The sequence below is a fragment of the Thermobia domestica genome, chromosome 8, assembly GCF_964235325.1.
Source record: "Thermobia domestica chromosome 8, izTheDome1.hap1.1, whole genome shotgun sequence".
Classification (NCBI taxonomy): Eukaryota; Metazoa; Arthropoda; class Insecta; order Zygentoma; family Lepismatidae; genus Thermobia; species Thermobia domestica.
The window spans coordinates 19,020,973-19,039,175 of NC_137461.1; the positions used below are offsets into that span (position 1 = coordinate 19,020,973).

At 36.4% G+C, this 18,203-nt stretch overlaps 1 protein-coding gene and 1 long non-coding RNA gene across 4 annotated transcripts in view; one reads left to right on the forward strand and one right to left on the reverse strand.

Annotated features, from left to right (window-relative positions):
* The window catches only part of LOC145692750 (uncharacterized), a 161,783-nt gene that overhangs the window by 20,707 nt on the left and 122,873 nt on the right, over nucleotides 1–18,203 (reverse strand). The gene's annotated exons all lie outside the window — the stretch shown is intronic.
* Coq5 (ubiquinone biosynthesis protein COQ3, mitochondrial) overlaps nucleotides 4,025–18,203 on the forward strand; it is a 383,113-nt gene continuing 368,934 nt past the window's right edge. For 2 of the 3 annotated variants that reach the window (XR_014132632.1, XR_014132633.1), the window contains exons 1-2: nucleotides 4,025–4,307; nucleotides 16,175–16,324. Coding sequence is in view for 1 of the 3 variants with exons in the window: in XM_081768185.1 (XP_081624311.1) it covers nucleotides 4,088–4,307; nucleotides 16,175–16,324 (370 nt within the window). In the remaining 2 variants the exon portion in view is untranslated. The remainder of the gene's footprint in view (nucleotides 4,308–16,174; nucleotides 16,325–18,203) is intronic. The other variant, XM_081768185.1, reaches the window with a different exon arrangement.

Sequence of the window (18,203 nt, forward strand, 5' to 3'; positions counted from 1 at the left end):
TCGTACTAAGACTTTGACTAACAAGTGATGCTAACGTCCATATTTGGAAACACATTTCTTGTTATCCACGACTTATATCTAAAACGGCCAGTCATTGTTTCTCCGTAGGGTTGTCCAAGTCAATAGGAGTAATCAACGTTCATATTATCATACATTGATTTCTCCTAATGTTTTTGTACAAGTCTGAGGGAAAATCATGGCTACCCTTTTTCGATATAGTTGTGAATATTAGCAATGTGTTTCCAGTGTCGGACTGGCCAAGTTGAGGGCCCTTGGCGCCGGTCTTTAAAGGCCCCCCCATATATATAAACTTAAGACGTCAGCTGCAAAACATGAAAACATGATACGTGACGAAATCGTATCTTCTGTATTGAATAAATATGTAGTACAAAACAGATCGGATAAAAGTTACAATAATGCTGAAACAATCAAACCAATTACTTTTTCTTTGCATTCATTCTGGAATAAATATTTTTTTTCTGTAAACATAAAAAGTAAAGGAGAAAAATGGTTTTGATTTATCGCAGATCTTAGTCTAGTTTTAAAATTTTTCAACTTAGAAAATGCCCTCTCACACCCAAACTTAGGCTTACGCAACGTTTTCGGTACGAAGACTCAAGAAAAGTATTTGCGATCGCGAAAATTCGACCAAGGCCTAGAGGTCATGCGCCTCGTAATCCCTGCAGGGCCCCTCGGGCATCGGGCCCTTGGCAGTGGCGTAAATACGCCGGAGCTGTTGGGGCAGTGCCCCAGGGCCTCAGAGATTTGGCGGTGTTTGGGGAGCCCCGGTTCCGTTGAAGTAAATGAAAAACGCAAATGCGAAATTCAGTCTGTCACAAAAAGTATTTTGGGAAAACGAAAAATATTTACTGAAAAAACGTGATGCTACATTTCTCGGCCTGCCTGCTCAGTACGTGATGACGGCTTATTTTTCCATCAAGATTACCCGCGATGTGTGTCATGTTAAAAAAAAAAAAAAAAAAAAAAAACATGCTTTTACTTGGAATAAGCTCCTTGAAATAACATTAGCAGGGGTCGGGATTTAAACGAGAAAGAGACACTATTTTGTGGTCCGTTATCACTTTACATGAATCTTGTAGCTCTCATTAAAAAATCTTGAAACCCTACAATATTTTTCCATGTAAACATAGTCTTGAAAGGAACATACAACACTTTTCTCCATGTTGCAAGGAGATAAACCATGTGCAACTTTCTGGGTCGTCTTGCTTACCATCTACTATCACCCTCCCCCTGACATAAAGAGAAAAACAGTTTCGCCGCTTCCGAAACAATGGAATCTTTTGAACAGGGAGGGGAAGCGCGCCAAAATACACATTTTTAATAAGGAGGTTCACTATTTGTCCACTAGAGTGCAGTGCTGCATGGGTGGAAATATCTTGCTTTCAGAAAGCTGTAATGTGTAAAGAGTAAATAGAAAGTTTGGGTTGCAAGATTTTTCTGTGATAGCTACAAGATTCATGTAAAATGAAAACCTACCTTTATGGTTTGTTGCCTTCCGGATTGATTTTTACAAAGAATTTCCTCGTTCCACACTCCACCAGGGGAGGGGGTTGTTGTCAGCACACGCCTGTAACGTAAGAATCTCTAAAACCAGTTTTATCATATTGAAATCAATGCCTCCTGCAGTCTGCACACCCTGACCGCGGAACCTTTGAGTCAGCTAAGTTAATCTTTTTTTCCCTTTTTCTAAAACTTGTAGATATTAAAGCGTGCCGCAAAATGTCCTGAGTTTGTAATTCTGCAATTAGTTCGTTTTTTATGTAGTTTCGACAAGAGGCCACGCATCGCTGAACCCTAGGTGGGTAGTAGATGTTATCGACCCATTTCGTAGTTCAATTCTGATATGTTTAGATGGTACGAAATTATTGCTAAACAATGGGTAAACTAAGTGGTGCTGCAAAGCGTAGAAAGAAGAGAGAAAAAGAAGAAGAGGTAAAGAGAAAACATATGAAGATTGATTCTTTTTTTTACGATTGTTCCAGAAAATATGAGGAGTGATTTTTCATTAGCTTCTGATGAGTAAAGAACTATACAGAGCGCCTGACTATGTTAGAAAAGAAAGGGGCGATGATAATGCACTGCTCTGGCGGAAGAAAGGTATCAAATAAAGAAAAACGTTACCTTGAACTTTGGTTAAATGCAACTAGTTTCGGAGTTTCGGAGGTGTCCAAAGCGTGCAACAATGAATTTCAGAGACATATATTTCCAAGGGACTCTTCAAAGGGACTATCAAATGGACAGTGAATTGATTGTCGGTTCGTCAGTCCCTTTGGAACATCCCATGCTCATGCATTGCAGAGCTTTGAAACACGCATTTACAAGTAGACCAGATACTACTTTCAGTGTGACGTTTTAAGCCGCAGTTTTTACACTGGATAGTTTCTGAAATATGGGCTCTGAAATTCATTTTACCACGCTTTCGGCATCGTATATCTCCGAAACTAGTGGCATCAATCTGACCAGCATCAAGCTTCCACTCTGACGTTTTCTAATATGGTCATTCCCGTTCACCCTATCCTTTTAATTGAGGTAATCGGTAGTTTTTTTTATTAAAGAATTTTAAGTGAAAGTCAAAAGAACGAAAAGCATCACTAAAGTGAAGTTCTAATTGTTATTGTAACAAACCGTTCTTTAATCATGCATATTAAGCTCTGACTTACATACGTCAAAAATGTATGTGCAAAAGCCATGTTGAAATATTGTGACTTACGTTGTTTCTGAAAGATATGACGGAGTACGAGAAATACATTTGCCAAGTCCATATTGTAAAAAGAACGTAGATCATATTAAAACACCTTAGTGTATCTATAGCGAACTAAAGAATGTGACAAATACCTTGGCATTTCAGCTAAACGAATAAAACGCAAGCTCTGACGCGATGTTGCAGAATGCTAAGGGGTGTGGCTATGGCTAAGCAGACGAAGTACAGCACGATCAGGTGACAGAGAATAGACGTGGATGTATACAAAATAAACGGACTGCTGCTGGATTCTCATTTGCTATAGTGCGTCCAGTAAGAGAACGTCTCTGACAGCTCGCAGTGACATTGCCACTACTCGCGTGTCAAGGTTTTTTTCGCTGCAACTGTAGTGGTAATTTAATTAATGGTATAAGACAGAGTGATCGTGGTTGTTAACACTGGTATCAAAGTAGGGGCTACAATATCCCACCGCATGTGGTAAGAAATGTCAGAGACCATCTCTTGTTGGCCGTGCTATAGCAGCACTTAAAGGGAACTTGGAGCACCGCCTTCAAATGCCAAGATGTTTGTCACGCCGTTTAGCTCTGTTCGTAGAGCATTCGCTTCGCATTCTGGAGGTCGTGGCTTCGAATCCCGTTGCCGACTATTCTGTTTAGGGTTTCCTTCAGTTCTATCAGTCAAATTCCTGGACGATACCTAATAAATAGGCCCTGGCCAATACCTGCCCAATCCTTTCCTTTTTTGTTATTGTTAAATACCCCATGTAAAATGGCCATTGAGCTGTATGGGGTGATTGTTAAACAAATACATTTATACTTCATTTGCGATAACTTTGCATCGAAATTTCGTGCAAGGATAATTATTTTTATGCATAGTAAGATCGTTTTTTTCTTTTTAGACAGATCAACGTTCAAAGACGAAAAAATCAACTTCAAAACGCTCCCCTAAATACAGGGTAAAAAAATAATTAGTTAAATTAAAATTAGTCTGGTTAAAAAATATAATTTTACAAACAATATGCAACTTAAAAACTATAAATGCTATTAAAATATGTACCTCAAAAAAGGTACTGCTAAATGATGTGCTTGTATATCAGAAATAAAAAGATTTTATGACCAACGTTTTACTTTTTCTGAGGGGCTCCCTGGCGAATGTCTGTCCCGGGGTCCCGCCTGGCCTTTTTACGCCACTGGACCGTGGCGATTGCCAAGTAGCCAACGTGGCCAGTTCTGCACTGTGTGTTTCCGAAAATGGAGCGTCATATTTTACCCTTAGTACTACGCTAAATACACGTGAAAACGTCTCTGAATACGACTGGTGTTGATATAGTTTGGTGCTGGTAACACTGAGAGTGTCGACATAAACATGGGTTCTGCTTGTAAGTGCGTGAAGATGTGTTGCTCTATCGGAGGGTATTTTAAATGTCGAGGATCCCTTTCTGTTCTAAAAATGTTCACAAGAAGTGTACGAACGAATAATATATACAGATTTCGCGTTGGATCATTTGTTGCTCAGGAATACTCAAACGAAAAGGATACGCATTTTGGTTTTGAGAAAGTAAAAGAAAGCGAGAAAGCGCAAAAAGGTAAATAAATAAACATTTGTATTTTTTCTAGTTTGTTTTGGGGTGATCAGATGTACTCTTTTGGGGTTCAAATATTCTATTGTTTTCTTCTCACCAAAATCATTGCTCTGTATTTTTTTCTGTGTTACATTAAAATGATTTGAGATAAAAATATTCAGAACTCAGTAGTTAGTATTAACCACTTTCAATAATAAATGAATCCTCTTAATAGAAGCGATGGTTCAGTAGTAGAGTATGAGTCCCTGGTTCGATTGCAGCTCGTGCGAAGCAAACCCTCGAGATGAACAAACATAGTTTTGTCTGTCCCATTTCCTCACATTTCTTCTTTCACTGTTGCCAATAGTAGCCGTAAGATGGTAGCTAAATTACTTAAGAAATTTAGTGAAAAATGCCTAAACTCTTCAAAAATTATGACTAAATTTATAACTAACAAAATTTAAGGGTGGCATTTAGTATCTCCTCCCAACTCGTTTCATGGCTCCAGAACTGACTGTTTTTGTCCCCATAGCAGAACATACACAGATGTAATCTCAGAAAATTTGCCTAGCTTGTGCAGAAAAATTGTCAGAAAAAAAAAAAAAAAGATAGCCAACAGAAAAGTATAAAAACATGCCTGCTGTGTGTAGATGTCTTAAATTCACAGACGACTCGCATAAACATAATTTGAACTGGTTTTTAAGCAACTCGAACTAGGGATACCGCTGAAAACTTTATTATGCTTCATGTAACGCTGTAATAAAAACATGATAATATCATCATGATTTTTTATTTTTGAATTCCTGCCGAAACTTTTTGACTTACAAAAGCTCATCGCAGAAAGGCAAAGAAAGTTCTGCCATCAGGGTTTTTGTCTCAATTGTGATAAAGGTAAACAACGAGCTCTGCGGGGCTTCTAACCCCCTTCGCTCGTTCAGTTATATTTTGTGAAGGAAGTAACACTGGAGACCTTATATGTGCAAGATTGTGAGAGAAACTAAAAGATACCTAAATTTAATGATAGAAACAAGTAGAACATCTCAATTTTACTGGAGGGGTACGGTGGCTTAGTAGTTGAGCGTTACTTCTGGTGCGTGGGGTCCCTGGTTCAATTCCCGATCCAGTAAATTTGTGGTAGACAACATCGTGTCTGTGGGTTTTCTCAGGATACTCTCGTTCCCTTCCACATTCTCATTCCACAATTCTTCCATCATCATTCATTTGTTTTCGTCTCTCTCAGCCTAACAGGCATGGGACGTTAAACTGAAAGATTTCATAATTTTACTGTACATGCCGGAAGCATACTGCTATATTCTTGACATTCTCAAATCATTTTATTTTTAATTTAAGAGTATTTACCGAACGCTTTACTCGCATCATTGGCAAAATATACTAAGTAGGCCTATACCTTCAATTCTTTCTTTCTTTCCTAATTTTTGTGGCAATGGTTGCTCTACCGATGTAGCACAATGTTAAAAGCACACAACCCTAGACAAATATAAGCTAGAAACAATAATATAGAATTTGTCCATCAGAGTTGTCGACCTCAGAATAAAATTATTGATTTTCGTTTTTAAAATTATCACATATGACCTAAACTATCGTAGGCCTATATTCGTTTTCAACGTGGTAACTTGTACAAACAAGTATAATACTGCTAATAATAGCAATAATATATAATACATTTATCTAGTAATCTTTAATTTGGAACTCCAAATCGGTATCATTGCCCTCACCATTTAAAAAAAATCTTATTAACAGTTCTTATTTTTTAAATTCTTATTGCTCTGAACGACAACAATACTTTCATCCCGTCATAAACATAATTAAATGTAAATAATGAATGCAGGGTTGTCATTTGCCAATTCCCGAATCGTTAATAATTTATTTAAAAGGGAATGACTGTTCAAAACCTTCAGTGTGTGTGTGTGTTTTTTTTTTAATTATTTAATGCACATCTTCAATATATTTTCACATTCCAAAATTTAAAAAAAGAAAAAAGAAAAAGTGCGTTCTAAAATTACCGTGTATTAACGTATTACCGCAAGGACATTATCGTATATAGCATTAAGTTTAGAGGGGCCGTGGCTCAGTGGTAGAGCGGTGCTTGGGGTCCCTGGTTCGGTCCCAGCTCGCGCCGTATGGACTTCGTGGTGGACAAACACCGGCTCGTGGATTTTCTCGGTGTTTTCCCGTTTCCTCCCACTTTCTTCATTCCACCATTTCATTCATTTCTCATCATCACCGTCTCCTTTAGCCTAACCGTCATAACCGTGGGACGTAAAACTCAAAGATTTCATTTCATTTCATTTTTTCATTAAGGTTTAAATTATTGTATATCACGATAAATTATCATATAGTTGGCAAGCTTGTTATCCATAGCTCCTTCTGCTTTCCAATTGGCTAGCGCGTACGTCTTTGGTACGGGTCACAGACAAAGGATATCCTTTGTCTGTGGTACAGGTAGTCCTGGTTTGGATTCTCAATAGCAGACCATAAAAACATTTAATTTCACAATCGTTCACTTTCATTAATCAGTCCTGTCATTTTAGCTAAAGGGTATAGACGTGGAATCAGAGGCGTCATTTAGGGAGGGCAGGAGGGGTCAATTGCCTCACCCCCAAGAGTTTAAGGAATACATATACTCTAATCTATTGTCTACTAATATACTAGTACAAAACGTGAAAGTCTTATGTCGGTGGTACTCTTGCCCCCTTCCCCAAGCGAAGTCTGAAATGACGCCCCTGCGTGGAATGTTAAACTAATATAATAATAATAATAAACTATGCGCTGCACTTACTTACAGAAAGGCGAAATATCCGAAATCACGATTTACCGTTTTGTGTCACGTTTAAAAGAGAATGATACCGGTAAGGTACAAACGATGCATTGTAGAGTAGGAGTGTAAGTTAGCACTACTGCAAGTAGAAATAAAATTTGTCTTTTATTCATATTTTGAAAAGAAGTTTCGCTTAATAGATAGGTTTAATAACCGCGAGACAAATGGGATACAAATAGACGATTAGCCAAAATTGTAGCTAATAGCTGAAGTTCAATTTTACTACCTAAACATAATGTGATGGCTAAATTGGCAACACTATCCTTAGCTTCGTAGCATAATCTTGGAACATTAAGCTAGAAATTCATTAATTAAGGAAATGTGCTCGTGCTCTAAAAATATGATGTTTCACGATTGACGGCTATTTATCACGTGTCTTACAATTTTCTATGCAAATAAGTATTCGTAATCTCTAAGGTTATCTGATCTATATACCGTACCTACGTATTTATTTTTTTTTTTTAAATAAAAAAGCAGCAATTTATTGGTAGGGGAAATGAGAGCGTTGTAGACATACAATACAAAATACATTAAACCAGTCTTTTATGCACATATGAATTATTTGACATGTACTACTGCTTGTTTTGTTTCATAACCAGCAAAATGTACCCAGGCGTTACTGCAGTCCATATTTTGCATTCTTCCTGTTTCATCTTTTCATATAGAATTCGTCAGAATGCATTGTCTCGCATGACATTTCAGCACCTTATATGGGCTTCGTAGGAACAACCACACTCTACATTCTTGCATTTGGATGATGAACTGGAAATCAGAGCTGAGATTTCATATTGAGCTCCAAAACTATATAATGATATTATTATGCAATTTATTTGTTTAGGGTTGACTAATTCAGGATTTCAATGTGAGAGTCGGTAATATTACTGCATTAAAATATACAAGAGAGGGACTCCTGAAAATAAATAAATAAAGGAAGAGTGCTAAAAAAACTAAAACAACTTATTTCAGCGTACTGTATTACATTAAAAAAGTGAAATAATAAATAATAAATCACTAGGTTTTGAATTTCATACCTTAACTTACAATGGGAAAGAAATGTCAAAAATATCACAGTGACATTAAATTTTTCTCTAAAATTCCGAGTGTCAAAAAGATAGTTTTGGAACTAGTAAAAGCATCAGTTTTGCAATGTTTCATTCGCACTAAGTACATCATATTCTTCAGGTAGACCCGTAAGAAAATTTAGCGTGACTAAGCCAGATGATCTCGGATGCCGTCTATAAAATCATGTGTTCAACAAAGGACATAATTATCAGTTTCATGGGGGACTTTGGATATGTGTCACGTAACGTTATCTTGTATGGATGTGTGTTATTCATACATCATATTGTTAAAAATACTGTCCATTAACTCAATACTATACAGTTGTTCACAGTTTCATTGAATATACGACCTCAATATTCTCGCTGTCGTTGGCAAAAATGAGACTAGCAATTCTCAAAGTAGACAGCACAAACTAGACACAAACCTTTTCAAAACGCAGTTTTGTCATGACAATAACATACAGCGTAGTCCATATCAATTCAGGCACGGGGGTTAACCTTGGTAGTCTCAGATGCAATTGAGTTTAACAAATAGTAAATTTCGGGACAAAGTAAGACATCTTTTTTGTTTTATATAAAAAAAAAAAAAAATCCTGGCTTGAGATACAGGTCGTGAAAGATGGCACCTCGGACGCCATTTCACACGTGCAATTTCAGCAAATATTTGTATAATATTTATGAAAATACTTTATCTCTGAAACAGTTCAAGATATTTTGTTGCTTTTAATTTTATTTGAAAGATGATAATTTAGTAATTAAAATAATATTCTCCGTTTGGAAATAACTATGAAACTTCTCATGCTGCTGCCTTCTGATTTTTTAAAAATCAAATACAGTGAAACCTGTCTTTAGCGGAATCGAGCGGGACTTGCAAAAATTTCCGTTAAAGTCAGGTTTCCGCTTAGTGGAGGTAGACTTTTCCTTTCTTTCTTTCTTTTTTTTGTAAAAAAATACATGCTTATAAAGGGGCATACTGAGAAAATATATTGCTGTACGTATATTGTTCGATTACAGTACTTCCTTCTTCTACGAATAAATACACAAAAAATTAAAATGAATACAAAATATACTATGCACACGTTTTCTTCATTTTTCTAATAACCAAGCAGGGTCTTCTGTGTACATTGCTGCTTGGCTGCTTGACTTTCCGCATACACTTTAGACTGAGAAATTATACTAAGTGAATCAGAGTCATTTCCGTAAGGCAATTTTTTGCAGTTCCTTTAAACTTCTGAGAGCATCTTGATATGTATTTATTCTACACTCTCCTTCGAACTCGGTATCGTATTCCTTTTCTTCCTCTATCTCGTTTTCTTCTTTCCGACATTCCGTATGATTCTTGATTAAGTTGCGGGGATTAAGGACAATTTGTGGAAGTGAATATGAGAAGTGGTTGGGGAAGGTCAACACTGTCCAGAAATATTTAACAAAAGAACGAACATTTTATCGCAGACAGTGTAATGTATATGTCTCACAGAATGTTTAACGCTGTAGTCCGGAACTCAGAATTTTCCGTTAAATGTTTATTTTTCTTTCCGATGTCCGCGTAACACAGTTTCCGCTTAATGAAGGGACTTTTACACGTTTTGTTCTCCAAATTCATGGGACCGTGAAATATTTCCGTTTAAGACAGTTTTCCGTTTAATAAAGGGTCCGTTGAAGACAGGTTTTACTGTATATATTAGGGATGTAGAAACTGGGACTAATTGGCCACAAATGCGATACGTCTGCCGACTCACTCACGAAGGACTCCTGATAAAAATACGTTGTACTGATCTTTACATACTTGTAAATATAATTGTCAAGAGTCATTTCAGAAGGAAAAAAAGAAACAATTGCACAAGTGAAACCATTATACACAATTACATGTGGACAATTTCAAAGTACTGCAGAGGACAGAAGAACTAATTTAGTCCACTACGACTTTTATTGGTCCAAGTTAAATAAATATAACGACTTGCTTGGCTTATCAGTAAGAAAAGTGAATAAAGATAGAATTATTTGAGTTCAGTTTGGCTCTGACCCATTTATACATAAATAGATACCAAAGGTACTTCTAATTTCAATAAAGCCTTTCGTGGGGTTTGTATGACCTCCCTCCCAAAAAAGTACGGCATGTCGATGTGTTTTATCAATAGTAAACATTATTAAAACAAAACAATATTTAGAATTTTTCTTTGATTGCAATTGCATAACAATAATCACAGACTAAAAAAAATCAGAAAAGAAACATTCATAAACGTATAAAAAAAGTTGCTTTTGTAATATAATTTCTTTGAGTAACGAATGGGGAATTTAGGTCTGTATATAATACGAATAATATACGGGAGTGAAGCGTCATAACTCAGAAATGTGTGTTCAAGATTTTACGAATAGTTACACTTTCACGTACATTTTCGTTTTTTGGTTTAAACCAGTTGTCTTTTTTGAAAAAAAAAAAAAAAAAAAAAACAGCTGATTTAAACCAGCCAACCCTGTCGGTGATATCGACCACTTTTGGAAATATCGGTATCGGCAAATGTACACCGATATTTACCGATAAATTTCCCGAACTATTTTCAGTTCGTTTAATACTAACAGTGACACTTATATTTCATCGGTTTCTTTTAGACTTTTCTATATTATTATCAATTGTACATTTTTTTAATTTAATTTAATTTTATTTATTTATTTATTTTTGCATGTGTAGCCTTTGATTTGCACTACTCGTACTCAACTGATATTTTTAGTTTCTCGATGCCAAAATAGTGGTGAAGAAAAGCCAAAGATCATCAGTCAGGATCATGGGGGCCCCAAGAAAATTTTCTAGGGGGGGGGGCATTCCATGGTTGCTATATTACGTCTAGTATTTAATATACGTGGTTTGCTATATTACGTATACATTTTCGTGAGCCAATGGGGTCCTACCCTGCTTTCCCCCTTAGGGCGCCCATGGTCAGGATAGCAGACCCGTAATTTGAATCCCAAACGAGACAGAGGCTTCGATTCAGAAGAAAATGCTATGGAAGAAACGCACAGGACACTCACTTTGTCACTATTTTCTCCTACTTACTGTTTAAAAACAAAGTTAATAAGTAGTTTTATCGTTTTCGACTTCTAACCTTCTTATTTTTTATGGTATACACAGCAATATCTGCTTCAGCATGCATAATTTTGTAAACAATTAAAATTTGTAATTAGTATCCGTTTGGATTATATCTGTGTTTGCTGCGTAAAAGATGTTAAGTCCAAAAATCATAAATCGTAGTCATTTGACAAAAATTGATATTGGAAATTTTCTGCTTGTATAAAGTCTTTAAAAAACAAAGTTTATTAAACGCTTTACACTGCTGGCGAAATGTTGATTGTTTTAAATCTCTGCATAAATTGTTCCTCACAAAGTATTATAAAGAGGTTTTTAAGTTCCAAACGTTTAGAACATTTTGGACGTAACGCCTTTTACGCAACAAACACAAATATGTAGGTAATAGAGATTAGTAAATACAATGTAACTATCAAAGTACATTATCGCTCTAAATATCAATCACTGACTCTTGTATAAGCATTTGCTGCTTTTTAATTCATTTTGTGTGAGCAGCATTAAATTTAGAGGAAATATATTTTTTGTGTGGAACCTAATATGAAATTCTGCTTTTTGTCTTTGTATGTCAGATTTTGGCCTTATATCTAATATATTCTATTACAATGTTGATCATTTCATTGTTCTGAAAATTCCTGATAATTTATAAGAAATGTGTCCAAAAGTATCGGTATCGGCAGTATCGGCCTCTTCAATATCGGTTATTGGTGAAAAAGTGGTATCGGTACATCCCTATTAATCAGGCCTTTCCTTTTACCTATAGGACATAAATGCAGAATGTCAAACTAAAATAATAATAAAACTAAGTATTAAACTTAATTACTGAAAGGCGAAATATCCGAAATCACGATTTACCTTACCGTGTCACGTAAGCGAGAATGAAGTAAGATACACAAGAACAAAAGATGCATAATGCAGTAGGACCATAAGTTAGGACTATTACAAGCAGGAGGAAAATTTACATTTTATTCACATTTTGAAAAGAAGTTTTGGTTGACAAATATGTTTAATTACTATTAAAGACAAATGGCTAGAAATTGACAATTTCGGGTATAAGATTAGCGAAAATTACAGCTAATAGCTAAGCTACAATTTTACTGGCTAAATATAATGTGATGGCTAAATTGGCAACATTGTCGTTAGCCTTGTAGCATAATCTTGGGGCCTTAAGCTAGAATTTTGTTTCAATTTTTTTTTTCGCAAGTAACGGAATGTGCTCTAAAAATAAGACAAGGGGGCGCGGTGGCTCAGTGGTGGAGCGTTCACCTCCGGTGCTTGGGGTCCTGGTTCGAGCCCAGCCCCCGTCAAGTGAACTTCGTGGTGGACAAACACCGTGCTCGTGGGTTTTCTCGGGGTTCTCCCGTTTCCTCCCACTTTCTTCATTCCAGCATTTCACTCATCTCTCATCATCACCGTCTCCTTTAGCCTAACCGGCATAACTGTGGGACTTAAAACAAAGATTTCATTTCTAAAATTAAGACCCGTTTTACGATATAATTTTGATGGCTATTTATCACGTGTCTTACAATTTGCTATGTACAGAACGTATCCGGAAAGTAAGTACCGTTTTGAAAAATACGTATATTCTAAAACAGATTTGTTCAAACCAAATTTATTTTTTACATTAAACTATTTTTTGACATAGTTTCCACCACTGTTCAAACACTTGTCAGAGCGGGTGACCGACTTGGCCAAAGCTTCCTCAAAGAAACATCCCATCAATGAAGACAAGCATAACTCTACAGATCTTTTTTTTTTTTTTTTTTTTTTTTCGTCTTCGCACTGGACAAAATTGACCAAACACTTTAAAGCACAAATCCCATCTTCAGAAGAAAATGAACAAAACAAAACTCGCCGCGCTGACAATGATTCCCATATCTCTTTTAAAGGTACAAATTTTTGCAGCACATTCCAACTGCAACAAAATACGTACTAAACAAAACAAGAAATGTAAGATGGCTTGAGTTGATTTTGAGTTTAACGTCTCTTTCAGCAGCGAGGCTATATCAGACGGTACTTACTGATTAACGTGGAATCCGAACCACTTGAATTCCCGCCGGGTGGAAAAGAAGTGTTTGGGAAACCGGATCCCTGTTGTGGTCATCTTGTGAATGAAGCACATGTTCAAATAGCGCAGTCATTTTATCTGAAGATAAATGAGATTGTTCTCGCCAGATCGCGAACAAGAAAGACGCTATCACTATAACAATCGCAGGAGAAAAAACGGCGAAAGATATATGACCCGCTGTATTGAAAAAACTTTCGCCATATATAAGAAGGAACACTCAATATTCCACATTGGAAGATCAAAATTTTATGCACTACGGCTTAAGTGGGTGGCTCTGTGCCAGTTTGGAACCTTCATTCGTAGCTTTGAAGAACTTACTTGAAAAGCGTGACATATGACTTTTCTGTTGCATATGTAAAGTCGTTAGTAATGTGTGATGTACAAAGAAAGACCTATTAGTTTGAGGAAAATGATAACTGCTCTGGAAAGGGAAGACTCGGCTTTACAGACACTTGGCCTGGAAAATATAGCAGATGACTCTTGTTCTTTTTAAGCCTTTTGATTTTTTTTTACAAACATACATATATATATATATATATATATATATATATATATATATAATCCCACAATTCCATTACAATACAACATAAGTTTGCAAAAAAAATCCATTTTCTCGAAAACTACGCATGAGCACTCGCCCACATTATTTTGTTCAGTTCAATGAGATCTTTCGTTTGATATATACAGAGTGTCTCAGAAGTCCCCTGACATAGGGTAACTTTGTTATTATCAGGTACATCAAAATGTTAGAGGGGAAATCGTCTCCAAATATGATATTTTCAATCTAAAGAAGGATTTTTTTTTTTAATCGGACAAGCCGTTTGGGCTGTATACTCTTTATGTGCCCGATGTTAAATGAAAATGCAACGTTGCTATTTACCTGGACTCACATCATAAGTAAATGAATTTACTGCCTTTTACGCAAACGTGTCGATGGCCAGCCTCCATTTCAAACAGTAACTTCATTCACTCATGTTGTGGGTCCAGATAAATGGCAACGTTGCATTTTCATTTAACATTGGGCGTATAAAGAGTGTACAACCCCAAACGGCTCATCCGATTTTAAACAAATCTTTCACTTTAGATTGTAAACATCATATTTGGAGGTGGTTTCCCCTGTTATATTTTGTTGTAACTGATAATAACAGAGTTACCCTATGTCGGGACTTTTGAGACACCCTGTGTATAATCTTAGACATTTTTTTCCCAATTCCATTCTAATTATGACCATCTTTCTTAGCCTCGGTGCTTAAACGTGGGATGTTAAACCAGAAGTTTCATTCTCTTCCACGCTATACCTTAATAACATTATAGAATATAATGATGTTCTAACTTCCAGCCAAAAGCTGAAAGTTAATTAGATTCTTCTCTATAGGAATTCAACCAATTGTAAGTAAAATGATCACGAATTCCCTTGTTTACGAGAGTTTTGGCTCAGTTCATTTTTTGAAAAAATATTTATTTATTCTCAGTGATCCCGAATACTATAGATTCGACATTAAATATCGGCTATTTTGGATCTATATATATACAGGGCCGAATTTAGGGGAGTGGAAGGTGAATGTTCACCCCCCCCCCCCTTCGTTATAAATATACACTATCTAAAATGATAAGCTAGCAGTGAAAATAGCAACACTTTCCGAAACTTTCTGCCATTTCTAAAAGAAAGCAGAACTTGCAAAAGCAAAAGTTTAAATTGATTTTCTTAAGGTATAAGGAAAAGGATTCACCAAGCAAAACATAACATAGTGAAGTAGGGAAAAAAAAAAAAACACACAACCCAGGAGGATAGAAGATTTTTTCCTGCATAATACTTGCAACCCTCCGTTCTGCAAAATACTTTCCTCCGTTCTATGCATCAGTGTTGTCAGGGGTACAGAATATTGTCATATGTCACTTTGAAGAGTTTCAGTGTGATTGGTTATTTTGGTAGTTATTGGTGTGCACCCCCGCCCCTCAGACAATCCTGGATCCGGCCCTATATATATACCCAAGTTGCGGGCTGAATTTGAGTATAAACGGCGTCGGAAGTGTTACTGTGTATCTCAGCGACCCGAAAACTATGGATTCAACACTAATATCGGTCATTTTCGATCATTTTAAAATATCTCCCTCCCCAAAGTTGCACTGTCAAAGTAAAATCATAAAAAACATCCCAGACCCGAACTTCATCTATGTTGAAACTTTGATCGAGAAGATGTCGGGTGATTCAAGAGTTAAATCACAAACGTAGTCACTGTTATTCTTATATATCTCCCCCCCTCCCCTAAATTGCACCGTCAAAGTGAAATGATAAAAACCATCCCAGGTTCGAACCCCGTCTGCGTGGCAAATTTGATTGAGATCGGTCTCGTGGTTCAAGAGTTATTAAGCTTTATTTAATTATATATATATATATATATATATATATATATATATATATATATATATATATATATATATATATATATATATATATATATATATATATATATATATATATATATATATATCCCTCCCCTTCCCCTACGTTGTACCATCATAGTGAAATGATAGAAACCATCCCACGCCCGAACCTAATCTATGTCCAAAATTTGATCAAGATCGATTGGGTGGTCCAAGAGATATGAAGTCACGAACATAATGACTCATTTTTATATGTATAGATTTGTGTGCGTGTGTTTTTCACCACGTCCTCTGTAGGTTTTAATTACCATGTTTTAGTAATCTTATTTGGTATTATATATATATATATATAAACTACAAATTCCCTCTTAAATCCGTATGAATTATTAGCACTAAAACTCGTTTCATTATTTTGTTTCTTTCAGTTGATATATTTTTCTTTTTTTCTTCTCGTGACAGTGTACTCAGTATTTGAAAATGTGGCTTCATCATACGATTGTATGAACGACGCTATGAGTTTCGGAATTCATCGCCTTTGGAAGGACATTTTTATGGACCGATTGGGCCCTGTACCAGGAACTAAACTGCTAGACGTTGCTGGGGGAACAGGTAAGTTCTTGGTTCTCATTTCTCTAGGATTATATATATATATATATATATATATATATATATATATATATATATATATATATATATATCATGATTATTATACAATTTCGCATAATAATAATAATAATAATAAGGCAAAAGTAAAATTGACAGATGCCAAATAATACAATTAAAGGTATTCTAAAATACGCTTGCAGTCATCGTATTCTTCGATTAAGCATACATATTTCTTTAATTTAATCCTCAGATACTTTTCAGTACGAGTAAATATAATAGGGATGGCCAGAACCGGTTCCTGGTGGAACCGGTTTTCGGGTCTGAACGGATCCGGTTCTGAAAACCGGATGTTCAAGAACCGGTTCCGCTGGAAACGAAAATTTGTGACCATCCCTACGCTAAACCCGAGCTGCTGGCAGGCTGTGAACAGTGTGCTAGATGAAATGGTGGAATCGACAGGCAGGCGACTTTGTGGTGGACAAACACCGTGTGCGTGGTTTCCTTGGAGTTCTCCCGTTTCCTCCTACTTTTTTCATTCCACCATTTCATTCATTACTCATCGTCACCGTCTCCTTTAGCCTAACCAGCATAAACGTGGGATGTAAAACACAAAGATTTTATTTCATTTTTTCGAGAGGCAGGCGCCCAGGCGGCGGCCGCTTGTTTTATTTGGCTAAGTAAACTGGGTAACTGGCAAACTCATTGGCTAAACAGGCAAACTGGCCAACTCATTTGGCTAAGCACCCACTGGTGGACCAAAATTTTTTTGTGGGGGCACAAGCGGGTCTGGGCGGGAAAGGCACAAGCGCATGGTCCTCTTTGCAGTGTTTTGAAGGTGAACTCTGTGCTTCCTTTACGGGTCTTTGGGGGATTTCGAATCAAGGTCTGGAACCGGTACCTAAGATCTGGTTCTGGAACCGGGTTTTCAGATCCAGGTTTGAAACCGGTTCCTAAGATCCGGTTCTGGAACCGAGTTTTCGGATCCAGGTTTGAAACCGGTTCCTAAGATCCGGTTCTGGAACCAGGTTTTTGGATCCAGAACCGGTTATGAAAACCGGATCTCCGAGACCGGAGTTCCGCTGGAACAGGAACTTTGTGGCCATCCCTAAAATATAATAACTTTCATTGTTGATAATCACAGTGTGGTCTCCAAAATAGGATTTTCAGAAGTATATATCTGTTTAGTTATTACTATTATTGGCACGGTATCTCAGTGTTAGAACGCATACCTCTGGTGTGTGGGGTTCCTGTTTCGATCCCTGGCCAAGTAAGATTGTGGTGAACAACATCGTGTCGGTAGGTTTTCTTGGGAACTTCCGTTTTCTCCTACTTTCTCATTCCACCAGTTCTTTCATAATCAGTTTCGCCAGTTTTAGAAATAATGGCGTTGAGAGTTGATGTACTGATCAATCACTAATAATTTACTCACATCTGGTCGGGAAGAGTTTTTCGTGATGAGAGCTCCATCGTTTATTTTGTTACAGGCTATCTAATTTTCTCTCTTCTCGTTGCTGTCGGCTCACAGAAAATAAATACTTCAAATAAATAAGTAAATCCAGTAGATGTACTATAAAAAGGTAAATAGTCTTGTCTGTGATCGCATTCACGGGAAAACGGCTGAACCGTTTCAAATAAATTTTTAGATTTACTTAACACTTAGCTTGAATTTTTTGTTTTTCTATCGTGTTACTTTGATTAAAATGCGTATTCGAAGGGAAGAGTGGGAAGTCAAGATTTAAGCGAAAAGTTGAGAATTTTTCACTATCCTGTCAAGTTAGGAAGATGAGAAACTTGGTATACGCATAAAAAATAAATAAATAAATACATTAAAAAAAAAAATGAATAAGTGGATGCCTGTCCCAGATTTTTGAGAATTTCCGTT